We start from the raw sequence: 13584 nt of genomic DNA, 5'->3' as shown, positions 1-13584 counted from the left end.
ACGACTGGCAACAAAAGCTGCATGGGAATGAGCAGCCCGGCAGGAGCAGGGGGTGCTGTGGGCTGGCACAGGTGGAGGTGTCCTTGGCACAGGGAGCTCAGCGCCGTGTCCTGCCTGCCTGGGAGGGCTGGGGAGTGGAGAACTTGTGTGCCAGACCCTGCTCTGGTGCTGTGCAGGGAGCCCAGCCTGCTCCCCGTGCTCCTGAAGAGCAAATCCTGGGAATTGTGCTCTAGCAGGACCCACACTGGGTGCAGAATGGGTTGGGCTGAGCCTCTGTTCACCTCGTGAGCAATGCAACATGTATTTAGTGCTCTACTGGGGGAACAGCCAAAATACCGGATTAAACACAGTAAACAATTCTAAAAATCTGCATTTTCAGTTAGTCCCATCTATCTAAGAGCATGCAAGTGCAGTATCTGCATCCCAAACTCTGCTGTGGCCTTTCCCCTTTGCTTAGACATCTCTGAATTCTGAGTTTCCAGCAGCTCCCAGGGAAATCCACAGGATGTGTTTCTTTGCTCCTGTTCTGGCTTGGCCCTTCAGACACCTTTGCTGCCAGCGTGGTGCCAGCACAGCTGTTGTGGCCTCTTGGCACATTTGATTAGGGAACTCATCTGTCAGAAAAATAAACCAAGCAAAAATCTCTGCTTTTATTACTCCAGACCAGTTCCTAGGGAAATAAAAAAAGGATCCTATACTGGACAGTTTTGTTTTCTCTTGCCAAGCGTTATTGATTTTTTTTTTCATGCTGGTAATATTTATGGTTAAATATTTGCTGTTCAAAATGGATTGTAACTCCAAGGGTATTTTTTAAGCTTTTGGTTTCATACAAGACGCTTTAACTCTGGAAAGTAGCCATACGTTAATGACATAGTTAGTAAGTATGAAAATTATATAATTTTGTTGGATAAAGTGTCTTTTTGTGTCAGCAGTATGGAACTTCCATCTTGTGTGCCTTGCCTATTCTGCCTGGCTCCCATATGTGTAACTTTAGCAATGTTTATGCAAGTTATTTTCAGTGAATGATGATATTTGATAGTGATTAAAGTGGAGATTTGCACAGATGATGTGTGGAACCCTTAGAGCCTGGCTTGTGTGACAATTAAATCTAAATCTGCATGAATTTAGACCAGCTTAAATGCTTAGCAATATTTGGGTGACTGTTAGTGGCTTAGTGGAATAAGAAGCCCAAGACTGCAGATGGGTGGATGCCCCATGGAATACTGTCATATTAGGGTTTTATAATCTCTTCAGATTTGTTGTTTTTAGGTCTAACTATGGCTAAGCTTTTCATCCAAGAACTTCTTTGGTTTGTGGATACTGTTTCAAAAAATCCAGCTCCTGTTGTGCAGAACTGGTCTCCGAGAGCTTGAGAGCTGTTCTACCAGAGTTGTCACTTTGGTTAGAAAGTAAAACCGTGGTCTGGGAAGTTCCTGTTGATGGCTACTGATTAACTAGGAGAGAACCTGCAGCGTATTTTAATATGGTAGGGAAGGAAGTTGGTGAGGGCACGAAGTTTCCTGGCTGCATGTGAACAGAAGTGCAGGTGAGCTCTCTCCCTCTGGTCAGTGCCTGTTATTCCTGACACCAGCAAAGGGCTGAGCCCTGGGGAGCGTGTCCTGGACAAGTGCCTGTGTGCTCTGCAGCGTGCTCGCCCAGCTGCTGGGTGCTGATGGCACTGGGGAGATGAGGCAGAGCTTGATGGGGAACATTTCTTTATAGAGCCAGGAAACTGTGGAGAAAACCCAGTGATCCCCCTGGGCAGCCCTGCTCTGTTCTGAGGAGAGCAAGTGAATCTCTGCCTTATTCTCAAACTGAAGATAAAGCACTGCACTTCCTCCCTTCTAGTAACACTGCAGGTTTGTTGTGAAGCTGAATTGCTCAGGTTCTCAATACCACTCCAGGAGTCTCCAGGGGAAGTTCAAAGTAGCATTTGTCCTTTGGTGTTTATTTTCTGCTTGCAGTGGCTGGGAGGTAGCTGCCCACACGAGATGGTGTCATCAGAGAGCCACATGCCCCCACCACAGTCCCAGCTGCCACATAAAGCCCAGCCTTTCTCTCTGGACTCTGTTCCTGCTGCTCAGTGCCAGCCAGATGGTCTGTCCTCCTCCCACACTGAGATCTCTAAAGCTCATCAGAGGGCTCTGGCCATAGCTGGGCCAAGACAGCATCATTTCCATCATGGTATTATTTCCACCATTTGGGGTGGCTTTGTGTGACTCTGGATTGCTCTTCTCATTTCTTACCTTTTTTAAATTAATGTTATTATTTTGTTATACTTTTCCTTTATGTCAATTGGAGAGCCCAGTATCTCTGAACTATTTTTCATGCTAAAATTTATCATTAATGGGTACAAGCTTCCAAAATCAGTAGCCCACTTAATAGTTAGTGTTTTCTGGCTTTCCTTTAATTACCAGGAACATGAACTTTATACACCATTTGGGGCTAAGGAAAGGAATCTGTTTTTTATAAGTCATACTTCCCACGTGTGTTCACTGGGTAGATCTGAGCTCTGAAAGTGGAGCTGTGGTTTGGTCCCAGGGAAGTGCCAGTGTCCTGGAGATCTGCCCTGCCATCAGGAATAATCCCTGCTCCTGGAGCTGTGGTGTTGTCCCAGGGAAGTGCGGGTGTCCTGCAGCTCTGCCCTGGAATGATCAGGAATGATCCCTGCTCAGGATTGATCAGGAATTATGGAGTCACTGCTGTTACCTGTGCAAGTGCCCCGGGCACCAGCAGGCAGAGGGCAGGTGATCAGCACTCACTCCAGGTGCTGCTCTGAGAGCTGCCCCTGGGCTCAAACACCCTCCTGGCCGTGGGTTATTCCCCCTTCTCACTGGGCACCTGGCTCCGTGTCCAGGTTAAAGAGTGCAGGTAAATATTTGGATTGTGCTGCTGCTCTCCAGAGCAGGTCTGTGCTGAGCCTTTCCAGCAGCCCGAGCTGAGAAGGTTTTGCTGAGTGCAGCTCAGCCTGCAGCTGCTGGTGGCAGCATTGTGATTCCCTGGAATGAGGGAATTCCCTGCACAGCACACGGGATTTTTCTGTGTGAGGGGAAGCTGCAGAGCACAGTGAGACATGGAGGGTCAGGCATTGCTCTTGGTGCTGAGCCTCTTGCTGTGAGAAGCATCTCTGCCAACCTGGGCAGGGCATGTGCATCCTCTGCTGCCTCCAGAATACCTTACACATTCATTGCTACTGCTTTTGGAATCAAATAACTTCATAAAGCATGTGTAGAATGAAACATTCCTTGTGAGGAGTTTGCCCACTTTCTGATAACAGTGGATCATGTCTCTCACCTCATCTCTGTGTATCTGCACTGTTTATTCATGTGTGCACACATAAATATTAGTTAACTTATAAGTTAACTTATTTCCTGCATCCAACTTTGAGCAATATCAGCTTACTTCTATCAGTAACAAGCAATACCAGTTTACTTCCATTAATAACTTGAGCAGTATCAGTTTCCTTGCATTAATAACTCTCTTGTAAAGTGCAGCTCTGTACAACTAATCAAAGCTCCTTGGAAAAGTGTCTCTCATGGAACACAGTGCTCAAAGCACAGAAATAAGGCAGCTGACGGGTTTGATGGAAATGAATCAGCCAGAATAGCAGATGCAGCTCTCTCAAGGTGCTGTGTTTCTGCACAGCACATAATGGACACCTTGCTCAGCTTCCAGATTAATGCACTTTATCCAGATACAAAGTAGGTGGATTCCTGACACGCTGCACTAGCATCTCTGCTCTCAGGAGGTGAAGCACCAATTGTTTTACGATTTGGAATGAATGTGGCAGGCTCAGGGCTGAACCTGCAGGAATTTTGCTTATTGTGAAAATGATACCCCAAGCTGAGAAACCTGCAGAGTGGAAAAGTGAGGAATGTTTTCAACTCCCTCTGAATTGGCTGCTTTATCAAGCTGGTTTTGAACTCAGATTTATATCTGATCAGGATTTTGGTAACTTTTTGCCAAAACAGTTTTGTTGTAACAGTCCTAATTAAACCTAATTATATACTTGTGGACACTTCTTATGCGAATTGATGTATAAAATAAGTGATACAGGTACAGCCTGCATTTTAGTCAGTGGCATAGACAGAATGTTCTTCTCCTGTATTGAAATGATGCAAATTTGTTAAGTTCCTAAGTGTGTGTCCCTTTGAAATGATGGTATTTGGCCCAAGTGTGGGGTTGGTTAGGATTTTGTTTGCTTTTTTTTTTGTACTGTAGGGTAAGGCATGATCTTGGCTGGGCTCTCCTGGAATCCTGTAAAGCAAATAACTTTGAGGGCTATCCAAAAACAGCTGGTGTTTCTTGGGAAGGTTTTCTTGTGGGATGTTTGTGTCAGCTGATGGAACCCCTTCGGGAGTCTGCCTTCATCCCTGATGTGCCCGGGAAAACCCTTTGTTCGGGGGGCCACCGTGGTGTGGGAGACCCCTTTGTGCAAGAACAAAGGAGGATTGTATCAGCCGGGCCGTGAGAGGGAGGGGAGGGGGCTCAGGGGCTCTTTCAGAGGCTGCAGGGCTGTAGTGACAGCCACGGTTCCCTGTAAATCTCCCCTGTGATAGGGGTTCTGCGTGGGAGCTGGGCGGGAGATAAGATCTGCTCTTATTGTGTGCAAATTCTTACTGGTGAATATTTGATATGGTTTCCTTAATTAAAACACGATGCCTCTTGGACTTCTGTGGCCTAAAGCAAGAGGCCTGGCCGTAGGCTGGACTGTGGTGTTATTTCTGTGCTTTAAAATTAACTAAGAGCTTGTGTCTTGCTACTTAAGGCAGGGGGGGCTTAGTGCAGGCTGCAAGGAAAGCTCGTGGGTGGTGAGGGTGAAAGTGCAGGAAATGTAGAATGAAGCCTGGCAGAGGTAGTGGGTATTGCTGCTTGGGTTCCAAAGCTTGGCAGAACATGCCTTTAGTGTCACCAGTGCACAGTCCATACCCAAACCACACCCCCAGTGGAGCCTGGGGACGTTTTAGGATGGAGCAAGGCACAGACAGGTGTTGGTGGCTCCCAGCTGCAGCAGAGCATCAGAGCATGCCTGCTCCCCTCAGACCTGCACGGCTGTCACACTGGGACTGCCCTGGGGGTCTCTAGAGCTTGCAAGTCAGCACCAGCATTGCCACTGAGGCTGCCTGGGGACAGGGGAAAGGTCCTCCAGGTCCTTCTGTTCCCTTGTTAGTTGTCTGCACTCCAGGAACGGATTGTAGCTAAATTGGTCGTTAAGGATCAGAGGAGTACCATTTCCTGGGATTTCAGATTGTTCCTTGTCCTTTTTGTTCTGAATGAAATGGATCTGTGTCCCTCAGCAGAGCTGAGCCCTCCGTGTGCTGTGGTGCTTCATCCGGGGCTGGGTTTGTTACTCAGGCCCCCTGGCAGTATTTTATGAGGAGGTTTGGGTGGCAGTGTCCTCACATCCTGCTAGAATTGCTTGGATAAAGACAGTTGGAGTTGTTTGTGCGAAGTGTGGGCGAGCAAGCAGCTGGGTTGACCAGAGTGAAGGTGGGAGGGAGATAAAATGGGAGAGCAAAGTGGGCTTGTAACAGGAAGGGGTGTCTGGATTGCTGAAACCAGAACCTGAACTTCATAAAATAGCAAAGGGAGAAGGAGGATCCAGCAAAAGGATTTGGTGTCAGGACAGGAGATTAAGAATTCCATGGCTCCAAAGAAGTATGGAATGCTGGTGTGCCTGCCTGTAGCCGTCAGTGTTAATTTTGGGTGCTGATGTAAGTGCTCCTCCCCAGGCTCAAACTGCCTGTCCATGGGTGATTTCATTGCCACAGGGCAATGTCTGCCAAGGGCGAGGGCACAGGGCCCAGTGTCCTCATAACTCTGCTCTGGTCTCAGAATCAGGGGGTGATTACCTTTGAGTCACCTTTTTAATTACTGTAACCTTCATGTGGCAGGATTTATGGTTCCGTGGTGTTGTCGGATGTGTCTGCAGCCTGTTAAATGTGGGACAGCATCACTGAATGGATTGGATCGATCGTGTCTCCAGGCCCCACAGTGGCCTGCGGTGGCGGTGGCGGGTGGTGGTGACAGAGGTGACAGGGGTGCCCACTGCTCCCTGCAGCACCCGGGCAGTTGCTGGCTGGTGGCACCAGTGCAGCTCTGGCTCCATCCAGCTGATGTGACCGTGCCCTTTGCCTGCACATCCATGGGGATGGGCACGTTTGGAGAGTGAAGAACTTTGTTTGTTGCCATCTTTGTGTGAAGTGACGGACCATTTTGCATAAAGGGCTCAAACAGCTGCAGTGCCTGCAGTAGCAGGGGGCATTTTTGGTAAATCAAGTCCCAGTTACCCACTCCCGTTTCCCTTGCAGGTCAGAGCCTTTGATGGTGAGCGGGAAGCTGTCCCACCATGAGTTACTGGAGTCTGGATAAGAAGAGCTGCCTGCAGTACTGCCGGCACTTCCTAGCGGACAACGGCGTGTTCCACGGTGAGTTGCGGTTATTCCGCTTATTCCGCAGTTTCGGCTGTTGGTGTTTCCCGCTGCTGTGGTCCCTGACATCGCGTACTCACGGGAGTGTCTCCTGGGGACGCTGCTCCGTGCGGGGGCTCGGCCGGGGGGCGCTCGGGGGGCGCTCGGGACCCCGGGAGCGGCGGGGCTGCGGCGGCGCCGCCAGGGGGCGCTCCGCGACCGCCGCCCCCGGTACCGGCTGCGACCGATGTGCCCCGGTACCGGCTCTGACCGCTCCGACCAATTCCCCCCGGTACCGGCTGCGACCGATGTGCCCCGGTACCGGCTCTGACCGATCCAACCGACTACCTCTGGTACCGGCTCTGACCGATCCCCCTGATCCGACCGACTTCACCCCTGGTACCGGCTCCGACCGATGTGCCCCGGTACCGGCTCTGACCGATCCGACCAATTCCCCCCGGGAGCGGCTGCGACCGATGTGCCCCGGTACCGGCTCTGACCGATCCGACCAATTCCCCCCGGTACCGGCTGCGACCGATGTGCCCCGGTACCGGCTCTGACCGATCCCCCTGATCCGACCGACTTCACCCGGTACCGGCTGCGACCGATGTCCCCCGGTTCCGGGTCTGACTGATGCCCTGATCCGGCCGACTACCCCTGGTACCGGGTCTGACCGACCTCCCCCGGTACCGGCTCCGACCAATGCCCCTGATCCAATCAATTCCCCCAGTACCGGGTCTGACTGATGTCCCCGGATTCGACCAACTCCCCCGGCACTGGTCTGACCGATCCCACCGATGTTCCCCGGTACCAGTCCGATCGATCCCTCCCGGTCTGGCTGATCCCCCCCGGTGCTGCCGGTGCCGGAGCCACCGCGGTCCGGCTGGCCCCACCAGTGCTGGAGCCGCGGGGATCAGCCCGGGCAGGCTGCCCCGGGCAGGCAGAGCCCTGGGCTGGGGTGCACCCCGCAGAGGGGCTGCAGCTCAGCCTGGCACAGCTGTGCGGGGTCTGTGCTCGCTGTGCTGTGGGGGGCAGGGGCTGGGGGTCCAGCAGGTCACATCTAATCAGACAGCTGGACACGTCTGTCTGCTGGGGAAGTGACTTCCTAATGCTGCTCCGAGAGGCCCACACCTTGTGGTCTTTATTCCCTTTGAGGTCAGTAATTAAAACCCATCGCTTTAGGGCAGATTTATGGCACTATTAATAGCAGCAGCATGGAATGGCTATGAATTAAAGATAGAAATACTCGTCTCATTCAAAGCAATGGTGATTTTTTTACCTAGAGAACATACAGCTCCATTTTCAGTGTGTTTTTCAGGACTGGAGAGGTTTGCAGCCCACTGTAAAACAAACTATATCTGCATTTTTGTCACTGTGGTTATGTTACCATCTATGAAGTTAATGGCTTAGTGGGAGAATTAATCATTTGTCAGTCTGGGAATCTTCCTAATGAAAGCCAGTTCAGAGAGAGCCCCATTTTTCCCTGTACTGCTTTTTCCCTTGCCCGTGAGCACTTCTAGTTCTATTTGGGACACCAGAAGAATGTTAATAACTTGCTGTAAGTAAGTCTGACAGTGGTGTTGTCACATTAATTCATGTGTGTGCTGCACTTGGGACTTGTGTTAGAGGGAAAGTGCTGTCATCTCCAGGCAGAGCCATTCTGCTTCTCCGGTGAGATGAATTTGTTCCTGGGGTTTGTCAGGCCACTCGTGTGGTCCCGCTGGTTTTGGTGGGATCACGTTCCCTCAGAGTTCCCTCTGACCTTGTGGCAGGGCCGTGTTCACCCGGGTGCCCTGAGCACTGAGGCAGTGTTTTGGCAGATGCCTGTTAATCCCTGCTCTTCCCAGGCAGATCCCTGCTCTCCTGCACCAGTGTGTGACTGCAACAGCTACAGGGGTGTGTATCTGCAGCTCTGCCACTCCAGAACAGGGGAAGAGGAGTCTGGTGCATGCTCTGAGGCCTGAGGTGGTGTGTCAGCACAGGGCAGCACCCCACCTTTATCCTGCTGATGGTGCAAGGCTGGGTAATGATCCATCAGCACAGCCCAGCAATCCATGAACAGCTATTGAGGGATGAGTCTGCAAAGTGATAATCATCTACAGCCCAGGGCATAATTAGCAGGAATCCTAGACCAGAAAGATTTCATGGCCTAATTGATCTGTCTTTGATTGATGACCAGATAAGATTAACTATTTTTCCCTGGCCGAATCCATCAGGGCTTCCCATTTGTCTCCTTTAACCTAAGCAAGGCACTGTGCAGACAGCTCCTTTCCTCTGAGTGTGTGGAGGGGCTGAATTCCCCCTGGCAGTGACAGAGGTGACAGTCCCACAGCGTGCTGTGAGGGGGTGCATGTCCCAGGAATGAGTGTGGGGTTCTGCTGCTCCAGAGAGGCTGTGCTGATAATTCAGGCTGCTCACATTATCCCAGTGCACCCTCACTGGGAGCAGGGGGGCAGCTCCATCAGGGCTGTTTGGAGTGATTGGAACTGAACCTGTGAGCTGGAGGAACTGCTGCCCCTTGGGGCAGGCCAGGTAAAAATGTCCCACAGGGCCAGTTGGTGTTCTTAAAAACAGTAGGAGTATCTTTAGGAGAACTGGAAGTGGCTGCTGAGGTCCACAAGAGGAATTTTGCTCATCTGTGGATGAGCAGAATGGAAGAGGAATTTGCCCAGCTGTGCTCATCTGTGGTGTTTCCTTCACACCCTTGTGGCACCTGCATTAGTTTAAGCACCTGAGCAGATGGGGTTCCATTTGTTCACCTCCTGCTGAGGAGCTCAAATGCAAGAACTCATGGACTGCATCAATAAAAATACTGAAGTTCTGTGTCTGTTGGGAGTGGTTTGATTGTTTTGTGTAAAAAACAGAACAAAACACCAACAAAACCCCAAACAAAACCAAACATCCCGAAGGAAAAAAGGCTGATCTTGCAGCAGCAGCAGCAGCCAGCTGAGCCTGCTCCCCTGTTGCAGTGCAGTGCCCCTGCAGCAGCAGGACAGCACCGGCCCCTGGGATGTCACATCCCTGGAGTGTTCAAGGCTGGACAGGGCTTGGAGCACCCTGGGGCAGTGGAAGGTGTCCCTGCCCATGAAGGGGTGGAACAAGGTGAGTTTTAAGGTCCCTTCCAACCCAAAGCACTCTGGTTCTGTGATCAGCTGAAGGAAGATGCAGTTTTGAGTGCTCAGGGGTAAGATGAAGGTGTTGGTGCCACGAGGCCCAGCCTAACACAGGTCTGGGCAGCAGTGTTGGAGCAGGGGCAGCTCAGGAACAGGGAGGAGGGTACAGAACGGGAGAGGAGATGAGTTGGGTTGTTTGGTTTGGGAAATCAAAGACTGGGAGGGGATGTGACTGCTGGCTCTGAATGCATTGCAAAGGGAAAGCTCAGCTTATTATTTGAGCTGATGGGGGAAGTTGGCACAAGAGCAAGCTGAAAATTGTCCACAACTATATGAAACAGGCCCAGGAAAATCTAAGGTATTTTGAGTGGAAGATTGACAGGTTTTGGAAGAATTGTTACAGCATTGTATTTGTGCTCTTGCTCTGAAGTTGTAAATGTGATTAGCAGGCAGTGTATTGACTAATGGGAAATAAGGCTGGAAAGCTGTCTGTGGTCCCAGTTCAGTCCCTGTGTCCAGTGAACTTCAGATGCAAGCAGCAGTGCTCCCATTCCAGTCAGGAGATGCTGCTGTACAGGGATCAGGCTGCTCTCTGCTGGCTTTTAATGCTGCTTTGGGACACTTGCAGGCTGGTACACAAGAACTATTGATACACAGCTGTGGGGCTTTCCACGGGGCTCTGGCAGCTTGTCTTTAAATAATGACTGAGGGTCGTGTGTGTAGTGAAATACTGTGTGCATCCACGTTGCCCAAGGCTCTCTCATCATTTTATAATTTTATTAAGAAAAGCTGCTAATGGCTGCATTTGCAGGATATTAAAATTCTTATCTGTTTATGTCTGAAATTTTTGGTTACAGAAGTGGAGGTTGCTGCTGTGCCTTGTACTCTGGGGAGTCTTATCTGCCCAGAAGCAAAAATGTCAGTTTTCTTCAGCAGCAGCAGCAGCAGCAGTGAGATACAGCAGTGTGTGCACACAGAGAATAACAGACCAGAGACAGGGGCTGGGGTGAGCTGTTTTAGCAGTTTCTGCAGAACAGAGAAGACAAGCAATTAGAATGTTTGGAATAGCCTTGAGGATTTGATGAACCCACTTTCATTTCCTTCCTCTTGCAAGCAGTTCCAAAATACAAAGTACAGCATCCCTCTAGGCTTGGAAGATTGTTTTTTTATTTTTCCAGGGGTTTTAAGCTGTAAGTGTGCATCATGTTTTGTTTGTTTGCTGGCAGTAACAATGCAGGAATGGCTGTGCTGTCAGAGCAAACATCCATTTAACTTTGCTACTAGATGGTCGGGGTTAAAAGTATAAAGGGAAAAAAACCCCAAAGTGTACAGAGGAAACCTTCCTGTGGCTCCCAGTGCCTCCCAGTCAGCAAGGCAAGTACTTCCCCAGCCAAAACTGCATCTAGATAATTCCAGTTTTTATCATTGCATCTGATTGGGGTTTTTTCCCCCATAAGATTTTTGGAATTCATTTATGCTTGTGACCATCTGTGGGAATTAACCCCCAAACTTGTGTGGACCCTCTGGTTGGAGGGAAGCAGGCTGTCAGGGATGGAGCAGGTTGTGTTGCCCTGTTGTTTCACCTTGCAAAGGGAATTTCCTGGAAGGTGTGAGTGGCTCTGAGCCTGCCAGGTGACATAGGTCGTGTTGGGCACATCCTGGTGCCTTTGGCTGTCCAACATCCTGATGAGGAAACCACAGAGAGCCTCTCCTTGCTTCAGTGGCCTTAGGCTTGTGTGCCCAATGAGAACATAAAATGCCTTCTGCTGTCCTTTTTTATGCAGTCAAATGGCCTATTTTGGTTATTGGAGCACAAGAGTTTTGGGGGAGCAGTCCTGGAGCTTTGCCAGATTGCAGAAATCCTTCAGGCTTGCTGTTTGCTGATGGGCAGTGCTCTATAATTAGCTCTGCTGAAGCCTCGTGCAGGCCTGTGGCACAGCTACAGATGCCAGCTGTGGGCTGCAGGATTCAGCCTTTTATCTTCAGTTGCTTCAGCTGGAGTTTCAGAATGGTGCTGGGAAAGCAGAACGAGTTAGTAGTGCAGGAATTTGTGTTTGGGTTCACGTTCTGATTTATGTGAGATATCCACAATCCATTCCTCGAGACAAACAGATGTAAGTGGAAATGTGTTTGCAAGAAGAGCATTGGGGAATTAATGTATTGAAGTCCACTGAGGTTTAAAAAGGGCCTAAAGTGCCTGAAGAAACTCTCTGTGCTTTGTTCAAGAACTGTGTCTGTCTCTGCATCTGTTAATGAAAGGAGGAGTCTCATGTGGGATCTGTCTCCACACAATGTTTCAGGTGCTTGTGTTCTAATGCCAAGTATTTTTCCCCTTTCATTTTTTGTATTTCTCAGCTTTCCACAGAACCATGTCTTCATTAACGATAAATGAGTTGATAAAAGCTTTAATCTGATAAAAATGACAAGTTTTCTGTGCAGCCCATGCAAAGTTTTATTCATTGGTGGCTGACTTTTCACAAGGAAATTGTCTCACAGTTCAGATCTAAGATTACACTTGGAAGATGATTATGAAGATGTTGTTATCTCCTTATTTCATTATCTATTCCCTGTAAGAGGTGTTAGTTCTCTAATCAGCTTTTCTTGCTCTTTAGCAGAATTAGGCTTTGTGCTGGTTTCCAGCTATTTTGACAGTGATAAAGGAAAACCCAATGAGCTAGAAAATGAACCTTCCTCTGATGCTGTAATTTCCAAACTGTTAGTTAAATCATACTCTCATTTATTGGAAAATGGATATTTTGCAGTAGAACTTGCAGTGTTGTGTCTCTGTCCAGTAATCTGAGCCTGGTGAGGTGTGGGCAGGAAACCTAAGTGGGAAAGCCAGCGTGGAGGGGAGGCTGTTACTGTCCTGCCAGACCTTAGCTGGGACTGTGCAGCCCCCACGGGACAGCAGAATGGCTGAAGAGATCTTGTCTTAGTGATCACTGATGTCAGTCAGCTGCAGGTAAAGGGAAATGAGGTTTTTTTCAGGAAGCTTGTTCGTCACCATCACCTCTGGGACTGCTGGAGCTGTGTGGGCTGTGGCCCTGCAGAGCATTCCCAGCAGGAGCCTGTGAGCCCTGGGACGAGGGAAGAGCCAAGGCAACTGACAGGGCTTGGGATTAAATACAAAACCTGGCTTGACACCGAGAAGTTGTCATGGGGATTGATTTGGGGTTTTTTTGAAGTTGAATAAATCTACAGGTCTTATACCATTTGGCACCTGAATTTGTCAACTGAATTACATAACATCTTCATTGGTTTGCTGTAATGTTCTTCTAACCTATATAACATGCTTGAATTTCTAAAGACATGTAGCATTTAAGCACGTCTGGTTTCAAAAGGAAGTTTATTCTGGAGACAAAATAATGAAGAATGTATTGGTGATTGTGTAAGGTTCCTTGCAGAGCAGCTGTGGCATTGAAGGTGTTTGTGTATAGCTTGTATTATAATTAACAGAACAGTAGGAGTGTGAGTAATTTGCATTTAACACATTATCAAGTGCAATCTGATATATCAATTATTAAACTGTACAGCAGAGACAGTTTATTTTTTGTTGTTGAACTGCAGCTATAGCACATCATTTCAATGCACAGGCACTGGTAGCTGTCTAGAGGCTTCAGAGTGGTGATTTCAGCCATGAACATGGTGGGAGCCAGAGCTGGGGTGAGGCTGTGGCTGCCCCATTCCCCTGCTCTGCCTGGCAGTGGGTGACACTCCCTCCTCAGAGTGTGCCACCCCCTGCCATCCCGGCCTGACAGTGCCAGGAGAGCCACAGCTGAGCAGCCAAGAGATCCTGCACTGGGTCTGGGGTCTCGTTTCACTTCCCAGGGTGCTGGACATGGTCCATGGATACCCCACAGAGTGCTGAGTTTGTCGTGAGGCTGGGGGAAGCTCTCTGTCTTAGCAACAGCTAAGTAATAATGATTTCTCAGGAGGTAAAACATGTCAGCTCCACTTGGATCTTGTCTCCCATCCCACTGAAGTTCTGCAGGCATGTGAAACTATGAGGTGTGGGGTTTTTTTGAGTGTTTTTTTTTTTTTTGGGTTTTTTTTTTTTTTTT

General features: G+C 49.2%; 1 protein-coding gene across 7 annotated transcripts in view; it reads left to right on the top strand.

Annotated features, from left to right (window-relative positions):
• PLCH1 (phospholipase C eta 1) overlaps positions 1-13584 on the top strand; it is a 55069-nt gene that overhangs the window by 3863 nt on the left and 37622 nt on the right. For 6 of the 7 annotated variants that reach the window (XM_039713903.1, XM_039713900.1, XM_039713902.1 and 3 more), the window contains exon 1: positions 6350-6428. In XM_039713903.1, coding sequence (XP_039569837.1) covers positions 6350-6428 — 79 coding nt within the window. Of the gene's footprint in view, positions 1-6311; positions 6429-13584 lie in introns of those variants that run through there. The other variant, XM_039713898.1, reaches the window with a different exon arrangement.

Source organism: Passer montanus, unplaced genomic scaffold, assembly GCF_014805655.1.
Source record: "Passer montanus isolate IOZ18808 unplaced genomic scaffold, ASM1480565v1 scaffold29, whole genome shotgun sequence".
NCBI lineage: Eukaryota > Metazoa > Chordata > Aves > Passeriformes > Passeridae > Passer > Passer montanus.
This window is presented reverse-complemented; position numbering and strand designations above follow the sequence as displayed.